At 56.0% G+C, this 13,331-nt stretch overlaps 1 protein-coding gene across 1 annotated transcript in view; it reads right to left on the reverse strand.

The window, feature by feature from the left end:
* Positions 1-10,423: 10,423 nt before the first annotated feature.
* Positions 10,424-13,331, reverse strand: part of TTLL11 (tubulin tyrosine ligase like 11) — a 227,359-nt gene continuing 224,451 nt past the window's right edge. Inside the window, exon 9 of the mRNA XM_032418525.1 lies at positions 10,424-10,742. Within this exon, the coding sequence (XP_032274416.1) occupies positions 10,450-10,742 (293 nt within the window). The 3' untranslated portion in view covers positions 10,424-10,449. The remainder of the gene's footprint in view (positions 10,743-13,331) is intronic.

Below are 13,331 nucleotides of genomic sequence, written 5' to 3' on the forward strand. Positions count from 1 at the left end.
AGGCTAAGGGGATCTGGCCCTCTCGCACATTGTTGGTGGGACGGACCGAAAATTGGTCCAGTCTCTTGGGAGGGCACTTGGACAATTTATCGATTGCAATTTAAAATGCATGTCTCCTTTGACCTGGTAATTCATCCTCTTGGGTATAGTCGGACAGGTACATAAAGATGCAGAGACAAGAACCGTCTGTTATGTGGTAACAGAAAACCGGAAACAGTCTAAATGCCTCACCTGGGGACCAGTTAAGCAAACTACGGTATTATAAGTAATTATAGTGCGTCGTATAAAGGCTGTTAAGGAACTGAGGCCCGCCTCCATGTCGGGGTCATACAACAATGTCCAAGAAACAACGTCCAGGGGTAGAAGCAGAGTGCAGGTCAGTGTATAAAAGAGAGGGAAAGGGGTATGCACACATACCTAAGAATTCTTGTGTCTTCACACGCTGTCTTTGAAAGAACATACAAAACCCAGGAACAATAGTTGTTTCTGGGGACAGACTGGAGGATCGAGGGACCGGGGTGGAGGGAGATCGTGTATGACTGTGTATCCTTGTGCTGTTTTTATTTGTTTTAGCCGTATATGTGCATTCCTGCCATATGTGCACTTAACGTGTGAGTGTGTGTATATATATATAACATACATCTCCGTTGTGTATTTTTTTTAAACCGATAACAACATGAAGCCCAGATGGGTTGAGTGTCTTTCTCATGCAGTGGGGTTTGCATTTTACCTAGTGTCCTTGGGGAATGGATTTTCCTGAAAGTAAATTTTCCAGCTAACTTACAGGAATCGAAACTCTTTAAAAACCGTTTTTAAAGGAAATCTACGTAGACTGTACAACGTTCTTCCATATTTTTTCAGGCAAAGAACGTGGAATGTGGGCAAACACTTCCTGGCTGGCCCCGAAGCCAAGGGCTCTTGGCCCCCGCCCTGAAGGTCCCCTCTCTGCCGAGGCCCTTGTCCCTTCCCCTTTTCCCCAAATGCCACTTCGCCCGCAGTGTGTGAGCATGCTGGGGGGGAGCGTCATTGCCACAGCCGGCCGGAGTGGCCTCTTTCCGGGCCGTGGAACCGGGACTCAGGGGCAGACGTTCTGGATGCCGCGATGCTGGGTGCGCGCGCATGCCGGGGGGCCCCAGGGGGCAGGGGGCCTGGAACATTCTGGTCTGCAAGAGTGTGGGCAGCGGCTTCCCTGCGCCGGCTGTCCGGCCTCGTGGGCCCGGAAAAGGCTGCCTTCCGTGGCCTCAGGCAAGGCGCGAAGCTTCTCCGGACGTCCGTTCCCTTGGCGATAGAAGGAAAGTGCGGCCGCCCGCCTCCCCGCCGTGGCTGCCGTGATTCTGGCGCCTGGGGCCACACCGGTCCTCCGCACGTGGCACCGTGTGCCACCGGCCTCTGTCCCGCTGTCCCCCTGCTGTGGCTCTGCGGCCAAGCTGGGCAGTTCCCAAGGCCTCCCTGCTCCGTGAACTTGGCCGGGCTGGGGCGGCCCCCAGGAAGCACGGCCCGCGGGCAAGGCCTTCCCTCCAGGATTTTCCTACACGCGAGGGCTTTTCAGAGAAACGTTTGCTGACACAGCGCTGCTCGGGGCCTCCCCCAGATCCTCCCCCTTCCACACGTTCTAGGACACCTTCCTTGGCAGGACTCAGCACCGTGGGGAGGGGCAGCCCCCCCACTCCCGGCGGCAGCGCCGAGAACCATCTGGAGGCCCGGCTCCACGAGGCCGGGATCCCAAACTGGCTCTGGCGTTTACAAACCGTGCCGCCTCGGGAAAGCCACTCCATCTGGGTTTTGAACCTCGGTTTCCTCAACTGTAAAATGGGGTGATGATAGGAGGATCCGTTTCCTGAACTTGTTTCTCAGATGAAGGAACGGACGCATAGCGTGTGCCCGGTGTGGTCTGGCCTGTGTGTGCTCGGTGAATTGAGGATGCGGGTGACACCCCCGCCCCAGTCCCCCTGCCCCGTGCTCACGGAGCACAGCTGCTGCTGGCTACGGGAGGGGCCCTGCAGACATTCCACTCGCTGCACCGAGGCGGCTCTGAGCAGGGCCTACTCCCCTCACAGGCCTGTGTGCGGGCCAGCCGGAGCCGGCTTGGCCGGACCACCTGCCTCCAGGCCAGGGGGCCCCTGTCTGAGATCCTCAGCCATGCTTGCAGCCGGGCCCGGTCCCCATCCCCCTCAAGGGGAAACCTCAGGGCTGACCCGCTTTGGACTGGGTGTTCCAGGTGATGGAGAGCTACCCAAGGAGCTTGGAGGCAAGTTGCAGCTAAGCGACAGAGCTTGGGACTGGGTTTCTTGGTGGGAAGACACGAGATCCTTCGTACTCTCCGCAGCTCTGGAGTCTGGCAAATCCGCACCCGCCACGGTGCTGAGCTTCTCAAAGGGACAGTAAGTGAAGGTGGCGGGGGCACTTGGGACGGCTCTAACGTGAAATGGCTGTTTTCTTGGAGCAGCAATTTTATTTGAAGATTTATTTATTTATTTATTTTAAAAATTTTATTTATTTGACAGAGAGAGACACAGCGAGAGAGGGAACACAAGCAGGGGGAGTGGGAGAGGGAGAAGCAGGTTTCCCGCGGAGCAGGGAGCCCGATGCAGGGCTCGATCCCAGGACCCCGGGGTCATGACCTGAGCCGAAGGCAGACGCTTAACGACTGAGCCACCCAGGTGCCTTTATTTGAAGATTTAGAGGAAGAAAACCATGTCTGAGTTGTAGCAAAGAAGATACTATGTGCTCGCCAAGTCCCGTTTTATTTCTTCCACCTGGGTGGGCAGCAAGAACACATCTCCCAGCGTCCTGTGAGCTCAGCTTGGGGCCCTGAGATCAGGTGCCAGCCAAGGGCTTATGCACAGAGGTGAAGTCAGAGCCCCCTGAACAACCACCCCTGCGATCCTCCCGTCTTCTCCTCTTTCCGGAGACACGTGGGAAGCTGTCACCGAGAGGAAAGAGCCCAGGCTGAAAGCAGCCTGGATCCTGCCTGGAGGAGAGTCCTCCTGGAGAGCCACCTGACTCATGTCAGATTTGCACATGCAGAAAAATTACCCTCCGCTGGGTTCAACCACTATGATTTGGGGGATTGGGGATCAGCATCACCTAGCCTACCCTGACTAAAATAAGGATATAATATGGAGCAGAAGGCAGTACTTGCAGGACTTTGAAAACTAAAACATGAGGCTTCAAATTAAGTGTCTGCTTGTGGGGGCCTCTGTGGGCCACACCCGCGGGCCTCTGACCTGCCAAAGTCTGGGCTGCATTTTACGCCAGCGCAGCTAGCCGGAGGCCCGGTGACCCACCGATGCCACGGAGTATTTTGGGGCTCTAGAAAGAGTGCACAGCAGATTTAAACTACCAGCAAGGAGCTACTGAGGTGGAGCCTTTCAGATCACATCTCAAGCGTCTCGTGATTAGAGTCAAGTGAGAAACGAGCCCAGCACTGGCCTCCAAGGGCCCCCCCACCCCCAAACCATTCTGTGGTGGGTGGGAGAAGCCGGTCTATCCAGGGAAGCCCAGAACCTCCCTGGGGCCCTGGTGTGAACCAGCCCAGAGACCGAGCACCACTGCCCAGCATGACACACATATGTTCCACGTGTCCAAGTGGCTGGGGCAGTGGTAGGGTCATGGCTGGTCAGGTGACGGGGGCGGGCAGGGGGAGACACTGCTGTGGTTGTAACTTTGAACAAGTTATTTCTCCAAGGTCCCCAGCTTTGTCGCGGGTAAAAAATTGGAAGAGACGATGGTGGCATGTGAAGCTTTTTCCTTACCTGCGAGCTTCGTCCATAAAGCAGCTCACAGCCGAGAGGCACTGCGGACCCTGGGGTCAGAGCCGGCCTGCATGGCCCCTCACTGTGGGGGCGCTCTGTGAAATGAATACCCCCCTGATGCCACTGAGTGGGGGGACTTCCAGGGGGCAGGGATCCCAGCCTAACCTCAGGCTATCTGCTTTTCACTTCCCACGGAGGGGGGTGCCGTCTGGGAAATGTTCGGAGCAGACGTAGGCTGTGCTCCCCTAGAGTCCAGGGAAGGCCAAGAAGCAGGGGGGACATTTGCTCCCAGGGAAGGAGCCACCAGGTGAGCCCGCAGCCCCAGGAATCACCTTTCCCACGCAGCTTCGGGGGCTCAGTTCTCCAGGGAGGTGCCCCGCCTTGAGCCTCCCCGCCAGGCCGAGCTTGCACGCACACCTGCTCGGCCTGGAGCTGCCCGCGGTGCTGCTGGACGCGCGAGGCGGGAAGGGCCACCCTCCCTCCCAGGGCAGCTGTCCTTGCCACCTGGCCTCCGACAGGTGGCCACACTCTGGGGGCACATCCCTCCCTCCCTAGGGGAGGCTGCCCTCCGCAGACCAAGGCGGCGGGTGGGGATCTTCCAAACACCTCCCTCCGTCCGCGCTAGGATCGCACAGTTTCCTTGAGGCAATATTTAGCTTCCCAGGCACACAGGAACCATTCGGGGAGGAACAAATTAAAAGGAGCCCTTTTCTCACCAGTTGACCCAAAATGAACGAGCATTGTCCACCCTGGTGGATTTGCTGTGAAAAAGTATCACGCGGAAGAAACGGTCAATACTTTGCAGCCGTTTTTACAATGAGCCTGTGTTTAGCAACACTCAGCTTTGTTTTATTATTGCATTTTACGAAGTTACCAAGACAACTGAGGCCAAGTAACAGAACCTTGACTTTATGTGCCATGAAAATTTAATAACGAATGTTTAAAGGCTTTTAAGAGGCAGGAGCTGCAGCCTAGCACAGAGCCCTGCTCAGAGGGAGGAGGGCTGGAGCGCCTTGCAGGGGGTGGGGGATCCGCCGGACCTCGAGGGCCCCTCTGTCGGGGACGTCCAGGTGGGCCCGAGGGTTCCCTGGCATCTGTCCCGTCCTAGCAGATCTCAGCAGACATTTGTTAAGGTAGTTCCTGGGCGCCAAGTCCCGTGACAGGCTCCTCATGTCCATGATGACACGATTGCCACCGTAAGGGCCCGAGAAATAGGGCAGAGAGGTGAGGTCGCTGGGGCGCGGTCACCCAGCAAGAGCGACAGGCGCTGCAAAAGCAGGTCTTTGCTTCCCCGTTGTGATGCAAGAGGTTCTGCCGGGAAAATATCCCGGCTGGCTTCCCCCATCACTGTGGCCTCGCTCCTGCAGCCGGGGAGCGCCCCGGGGTCCCCGAGGCCCGGGCCGACGGTCCTGGTCAGAATCCTCACAAGCACCTTCACGTCAGAGGAAAGGTTTCCCAGGAGCCTCTTGGGGAGCACGTTATGTTACCCTAGGGCCGCACAGAGCCCTTTTTCCTCGGCTCTCTAAATAAGACTCAGAAGGAAACTGCCAGAAATGAGAAAATCAGTAATGTTGCTATTTTATACAAAAGCTCGATGGTGCTGTGTGTGTGTGTAGGTGTGCACACGCGTGCACACGTAAGCATTGTGCTGCATGGCTTTCCTAGTTATATAAACGTCCGGACTTTTGGTTACTAGAGATGGAGGTAATGGAGGTTGAGTGTTCTGCAAAGCCTTTTTTGTCCCTGGGAACGGAAACACATTTGGGATTTTTTTCATGAGGGAGAAATCCGTATGCCATCTGGGAAAATCCCTCTCCCGTTCATCACACCAAGTAGGAGACTGGCAAAAAAATGTCAGTCAAGGCGAAGTGGGTTTTAGGTTAATTGACCTCGCGGAGAGAGAACAGCTCCCTCAGCCGCTGGGAACACCAGCTTCCGCCGGCAAGAGGTTTCATCATTTCTGAGCTTCAAGGGAAGGTGCTCAAATGCCGGCCATTTCAAGCCCATTTTCAATTATAGGGCCAAGGAATTTAGGACATTAATCAAGAAGTGGAAAAAAAAAAAAAAGAAGAAGAAGAAGAAGAAGAAGAAGAAGAAGAAGAAGGAAGCCATTTTGGCGTAATACTCTGCCAACCACAAGGCCAACTCCAGGTGCTAGAGCAACAGCCGGGGCCATTTTTCAGCCTACGAGTGTCGTGTGAGGATGAAGGGCAGGTGGAGAGGGAAAGGAGCTGACTGTTTGGGCTTCATTCGTCTTGATGGATTACAACATTCAAGAAGGAAAGTTTTTCCTTCATCCCTTCACACTTTGATGGAAACCAGAAGCAGTCTGAAGATAGCATGGTATTTGAGCCATACTTTTGTGTGGCTTTGTGCTTGCTGTTCCTTGTCTTAGCTCCCAGGGACCAAGTGAGTGAGTCACCGCCTTGTGTGGCTGAGGGACCTGCCGCTTGGCCCCTGGAGCCCTGCTGGGGTGGGGAGCAGGTGGGCACGAGAGGGGCAGGTGGGCAGGCCCCTGTTAGCCCCCAGAAGCCCGGGCACAAGCTGGGCCACCCCCCAGCCTCCCGCGTCTCTGAAAGGGGCTCCAAAGCCTCTCCCCTCTGGGTTTTGGGAGTGTTGAGTCTCTGTGCAGAGTGGTCACGGTGCCGAGAAAGGAGCCTGGGGCTTCACTGTGGGTCCGGCTCTGCCTTTCTCCAGCCACGAGCTTGGGCCTCCGCCCCCTGTCTGTGAGAACCCCCATCCCCACAGGGCAGGATGGATGTATCAGGGGGCAGGTGGATGTATCCATACTTTGTAAACTGTGAAGTGCTGAACAGGTGTTGTTAAAGTCACATGGGAAAGGAAGTTGGTTCTAGAAAGGCAGGAACACCATTCCAAATGTCTGGGCTCCACCCTAAACCAGTCCTAGCACCAGCCCCCCAAGCATCTACATTCACGTGGGGATTACTTACTCCGAGCTCACCCACCCCACGCGGACGCAGGCGGCTACAGAGCTGAAGAGAAGGCCCCACACCTCAGACAGGAGCCATGGCGAGCATCATCCAGCCCGGCAGGCCTTAGTCTCTGAGGCTGAACAAGAGGGGATGCCGACGGGGAGGGGCATAGCCCAGACCTGAGCTCAGGACGAAGGACAAAGGACAAAGGAAAGACGGCCCAGGGTCAGAGGATCCATTGTCTGCTTGGGGTCATGGGGCAGCTGCGGTGCCCCGGGGAGCCAATGAGCCAGCTGGGGGCACGGAGGGGTTCAGCGAGTCCCTTGGCAGGGTATAAAAGTCCATGAATCTTAAGGGTACGCACAGGCTCGGGGTGGGGGGAAGCAGTGTAACGCCACTCCTCCCCGGGACTCGCTGAACATTTACTTCAACCAGCACCTGCTGGACCCCCTACTCCATGCTCGAGGGGCCGGCATGAATCCAGCACCTGCCTGACCTGGAAGAACTCGCAGCTTGGTGGGAGGGAGCACTGTGATGCCACAGGGCAAGCATGATGACAGAACTTTCCAGATTCTCCCGAGTAGATGGAGGGAACAGTTCATTCTGCTGGGGGGATTGCAGTGGGACATTTGAGCTGGACCTTGAAGATGAGTGTCCATTGGATGGAGGGAGGCCCTCCAGGCGTAGGGAACAGTATGCACGAAGGTGGGAGAGCCCGGAGCAGGTCCTCGTCCTGGGACCCGCCACAGTGGCAGGAGACCAGCACACTCTCTTCCTGAGGGGCAGCAACAGACAGCGAGTGCCCTGGGAGCGTGGTGGCAGGGGACAGGGGCCGAGGCTGCCCCCCTGATGTGTGTGGGCCAGGATGGAAAGGAAGAAGGGGCTGGATTATGAGCGGCCTTGAACGTTGGGTTAAGGAGCGTGGGCTTTATCTGGACAGAGCTGACGGCTGATTGAATTAGGGGATCGTGTGGGCAGCTCTGTGATTCTCTGAATTCTTTCTGGGCCACTGGGGATGAGGATGGAGGACGAGTTGAGGGGGAGGAGCGGCAGGAGGTGATGAAGTCCGAGCTAGGGAGAGTGGACAGGGACCCACGGGAGAAACAAGAGGGCACTTGTTTGGGGATGGAGGCTTCTGTCTCCAGGACGCTCTGCCTCCGCACATGGGGAGGGCCTGTCAGGCGGTGCTTGGAACAGCTGCGCGGGATCCAACGTGCCTTTGTAAGCCCCTCCAGCGGCTCCGGACTGGCCAGGCTGTGGGGACGGCGCTCCCGCTGGGACAGCAGAGAAGCACATCTCCTAGGAGGCTGGAGGGAGGGGAGCAGGACGGCCAGCATGGAAGAGGGAGGAGGCTGACCGGGGCGCCCGCAGCAGCAAGGCAGGCATGGCCCCGTGGTGTCCCCAAGCTGAGACAGGCGGGACCTGATCGTCTCCATTCACTGAACTCAACCCACTCTGGAGGGCCGGCCCTTCAGGGACTTCGGCTGGACTGCGTGTGTGTGTGTGTGTGTGTGTGTGTGTGTGTGTGTGTGTGTGTGTCGGCAGGAGGGGGAGGAAGGGGGACGAGGGGAGAAGAGGCCAGGGGCAGATCCTGAGGGCCGTATCCCAGAAATGGGGTGACACAGGGCAAAGCACAGGGGGCTCAGCTTCTCGCGGGGCATCTCCGGACCCCGGCTCCCTGGCTTCCGGTTCCTCTCTTCTAGGAACGTCTGTCTTTGCTCTCACTTCAGCTGCACCCTGCAGCACGAGCGGCCAGCTACCCAAGGGGGGCTTCCCCTGGGCCCCAAGGAGGTGGGGGAAGTCTATCACTCACCCTGATAAGGAAGCAGCCGCTAATTCTTCCTGCTCAGCAGCATTGAGAAAAAAGGGCCCGTCTGTCACTTACTGGCCTCATTTCCGACATTCACCATGGGGTGCAGGGCTCATTCGGGCCTTGGCACAGAGCAGGGGCTCCTTCGAGACAGTGACCTGGAGGGCTGGGCAGAGCCACCTGCCCTCAGATGACGTGCAAAGGTGGGGGGACAGGACATTCCTCACCGTGAGAACGGACAGTTTCAAATCACCCCAAACCACGTGGCTCGAATTCAACTTATTGACATTCCCCCCCCAAAATCCAATGTGCTTGGTTGATTTTGGAGCTGAAAACTGCACTCCATGTTGGCAAGCGAACGCTTTCTGAAAACAAAATCAGAGCTTTGTTAAAAAGACCCTGTGCTGCTCCCAGTTGCTAACAAGTGTGAGAGACACGTTTACTTGGGTCTTTCATCATGAAGCCCATTTGCTCCGGCAACAACAGGGACTGAGGAATGGGCCTGGGATCGTCCAAGATGGTTTCTCTCGCAGCAGACCGCTTAGGAACACTGATTGTCCTGGCCCAGGCCACCAGACTGCAGGAGAGGGGCAGGCCCTGGGGGACCCCGGGGCGGGGGCGGTTGGAGCTAGAGTCACACTCACCGGGGCACAAAAAGGAAATGGGGCTCTGGGGTCGACCAACAGAACTGGACCAAGTCTGACGCTACCAGGTCACCCCCCGACCCCCGGATGTTTCCTTTCCCATCTGAAAATGGGAATAGCATTAGGAAACGACCCGGGGGGACTGGTAATCAAGCTGATGATTGTCCCTGTGCAGCCTCCTCCTGCCCCTCCTATCTTTGGCCGCCTGTCCTGCTGTTTGGCAAAACAAAGTCATTACAGGTGGCTCTTGTCACCAAACAGCCCAGAGTGAGCTCTGCAGGGCTTGGTTTTCCAAAATGCCACCTTTGGTGGCCTCTGAGTCTCCCCCTCTGAGAAGAGCTTGGCCTGGGGACACAGATGGAGACAAGGAAAGGGTCTTGTGGAAGGGAGAGCGTGGGCCCTCCTTTCCCTCACGCCACGCCTGCCACTTGAGCTTCAGACATCATGCTCCTGCTCACAATGACCCTCCCCAGGGTCTTCTGTCCTCCCCGCTGAAGCCCCTCCACCCACCCAGGGGCCCCTGGCGGCGCCTGCCACCCCCCTGCTGGCCACGAAGTGGCGCCCTATCTGTGGAGGGGAGGGAGGGTGGGCAATCAGAAGCCACGTGACGGTGGGACACCGGCTCTGGGGTCAAGGTCAAACAAAATCAAACAAAATCACCTCTGAGGCTCCTGTCCGCTCTAAGACTCTCGGATCCTTCCTTAGTTACTTCTTGGTTAATTATTTCTTAATTAATAACAAAGCGATCATTGCAGCAACAGGCAAGCTAAAGAAATAAACGAGGCCAATCTGTTAACTGCACCCATGTAGCACACGATTGGCACGGGAGAGTTGCGTCTGCCCACTTGCTAGTGCCGCTTGATTTTCACAGCTTGCTAGTAGGAAGTAAACATGATGTCCCTGGGACTGAACAGTGTTCTCTCGGAGGCCCCGGCAGACCCGGGACGCGGCTTCCTCGAGTTCTTTCCTCGCCACAGCTCAGGCCGGGCACCGCAGGCGCCCCATGCCCCCAGTACAACAGTTTTACTCCGGTTGTTGCTTCCTGTGAGCCCAGAATAGAAGATGCCATCTGTCACGTTTTGGATGTCGTATGTCCACCGATGACTCATGAATAGTTGGACCACCAAGAGGAAAGCGGGCGGGGAATCATCAGCCTTTCAAAGCACAGCCGAGCAGGACGTGGAGACAAGTAGGGGGCTCTCCAGCAGGACCTCTCCGCAGCCTGCCCCCGCTCCGCAGGCGGGAAGCCCAGAGGGTTCTCTTCGGCCCTGAAGGGCTCGCTCTTCACCGGCAGCATCGAGTGGCCCTCAGGACAGCGCGTGTCTGGAATGGGAGAACTTGTGGGCGCTGTTTGTGCAGGACGGGGGGTTGCCCTCTGCCAGCTGAGCCGAGGGGGCGGCCTCCTGGGGGGTGCTGCTGTCTGGGGGCCGGCCCCCCGACATGCCGCTCCGGCCGCACACCAGGCGCTTTTCGTCCAGGAGGGACAGGTGGTACTCACACAGGTCGATCAGTGAGGCCACCTGCTCGTGGAGAGGCAGCATCTTGAACTTCCTCTGAGCCAGGTAGAAGAAAGCCTCCACGAAGGCCTGCAAGCACATGCCTGTGGACGAAGAGAGCGGCGTTAGGGGGGTGAGCACGCTGCCCTGGGATGGCCCGACTCCAGCCGCCAGGCTGCTTCCTCACCCACTGCTTCTGTTCTGGAAACTTCAGCTTCTGGGTTAAACGCCCAGAGTGCCTACCCTGTGCAGGCACCAGCTGGGCATTCACAACCATTTGCAGATTCAATCCCCTAATCAATCCTATGAGGCAGGCTTAATTCACACGGTTTGACAGACGAGGAAACTGAGTCTCAGAGAAGGGGAGCTAGCCGGGCCAAATCCTGTGGGTGGAGAGTGGCGGAGCTGGGATTTCAACCCAGCCCGAAGCCTTATTCCTTTGCACCACCCTCAAATGTTTGCATTAAAACCCAGCCCCTAACTCTTGTAACACCGGAAGAAGCTACTGAGAGAAATCTGAAGGTTTTAGATCTTGATAGACGTGTTGGTTACATGGGTGTGTGCATTTGTCAAAACTTAGCAAATTGTACCTGGAGATTTGTGCATTTTGCTCTATGTAGATTTTACCTCAAAGAGTAAAATAAACCTGACCCCTTCTCTCTACCTGAAATGATATTCTAGAAGGTAATAGTAGTCCCCATTATGTCCCTGAAACGTTTTCCCTTACTTTGCCTCAGAAGTTCCTACTCGTCCCTGGGATCCCAGCTCAAAATCTCCTGCTCAGTAAAACCTTCCCTGATCCCCACATTAGACGTGGCCCCTGGCACAGGCTTCCTGCATTTTCCTTCGTAGCACTGACTGCGGCTTCTTCAGTGTTTGTGCGGTTGGTTCTTCAACAATCTCTATCTTCCCTGCTGGGCTGTGAGCTCCAGCTCGCCACTCTTACCCCAGGGCCAGACACCCTGTGCTCAAGATAGAATGCTGAATACATGAGGGAGTGAATGGATGAACAGATGAGTTAGCGCTAGGTACTTTACAGACCTTGCCACTAATCCTCAGTGTTATTACGTCCCACTTTACAGATGAGGAAACCAACATTCAGAGAGGCTGAGTAACTTCCCTAAGGTCACACAGCCAGAAAAATAGTGGCCTGCAAATTCAAACTTTGACTCTCAATTTTTTTTTTTTTTTAAGATTTTATTTATTTATTTGAGATAGAGAGCGCAAAGGGCAGGGAGGAGCAGAGGGAGAAGGAGAAGCAGACTCCCCGCTGAGCAGGGAGCCCGATGCGGACTCGATCCTAGGACCCCGAGGAGATCAGGACCTGAGCTGAAGGCAGACACTTCACCAACGGAGCCAGCCAGGCGCCCCTGGACTCTCAATTCTTTTAAATAATTCGTGCTGTGTGAAAAGTTGTGAGTCTCCCCAGTGTCCAAGTAAAAACGAACCCCGTGATTCAAAGTCATGGGATTCCGGAGCTCCTCAGGGAAGGTGACACTCCGTATTTTAAAGGAGGCCAACTTCGCCCCTGCTGATCCATACCTTCCCAGTGGCCTTGCCTCCCAGCTCAGGAGCATTATTCCCCTACTGCTGTTCTCAGGGAGAAGCCTGGCCTGGAGTTTGTAAATCCTGGATTCTATATGGACCCTGGGATCTGAGAGCTCTTTTCCTGTTAGGAACTGATGCTGAGCAAAGAAGTTGTTTCTTTGTCTCCTTCCAAGTCCATCAAAGCTTTTTTTGCTCAGCTTTTCTTGACTCCAGATGCTCTGCAAGTCCCCTGCTCTGTTTGGCCCTGATGGGGGAGCTGATAAAGGGAACAGTAACCCTGGTGTAAAACCCTTCTAACGTAAACAGAGGCCTGGTGCAGACAGAGACACAGGGCCAAGGGGGGCTCTGTCTTCATCAAGAGCCGCATATTTCTGGGGAGCCTGGGTGGCTCAGTTGGTCGGGCGTCTGACTCTCAATTTTGGCTTGGGTCATGATCTCAGGGTGATGAGATTGAGCCCTGCGTTGGGCTCTGCACTCAGCAGGGAGTCTGCTCGAGGGTCTCTCCCTCCTGTCCCTCCCCCAGTGCCCCTCCCCCCCAATATGAGCGCATGTATGTGCATGCGCGCTCCCTCTCTCTCAAATAAATAAATCTTTAAAAACGAGAGAGAGAGAGAGAGATGGATGTTTCCTAATCACCGACGATGGGCCAGGGCTCTCCTAGAGTGTGTGCATGGACGCATGCGCATGCATGCGTGTGCATTTGTGCAGGCACGTGCATTTGTCACTGCCAGTGGGGGAGGCAGATCCCAGCAGGGTGGAAGAGGCCAGGATCCAAAGCCAGAGAAACCCAGTGCAGTCCCAGCCCCCAACTTCACAAGTGTGTGATCTCAACAGCGCTACTCCAAGTGTGGTGGGCAGGCGGGTGCCAAGTCCAGGAACTGGGTGTCCCTGGTTTCTGACAAGATAAGGAGCCTGGGCCAGAATAGAAATCACCCTCCTCATCAGTTGCATTGTTTCGTTCAGCTGCAGTATTTTGTAGCAAGTCTTTCCCTACAAAGGAAGTAGCAGGCGTTTACATTCTGGCTCAAGCCTCTTGTCCAGGACTAGAAGGAACAGTTCCCAGATTGCACTGAGGCTCTGAGCCACTCTGGTCTAAGGCCGTTCTCAGCCTTAACGTGCATGATCTTGTCAAAATGCCGATTCTG

Source organism: Phoca vitulina, unplaced genomic scaffold, assembly GCF_004348235.1.
Source record: "Phoca vitulina isolate PV1807 unplaced genomic scaffold, GSC_HSeal_1.0 scaffold21, whole genome shotgun sequence".
NCBI lineage: Eukaryota > Metazoa > Chordata > Mammalia > Carnivora > Phocidae > Phoca > Phoca vitulina.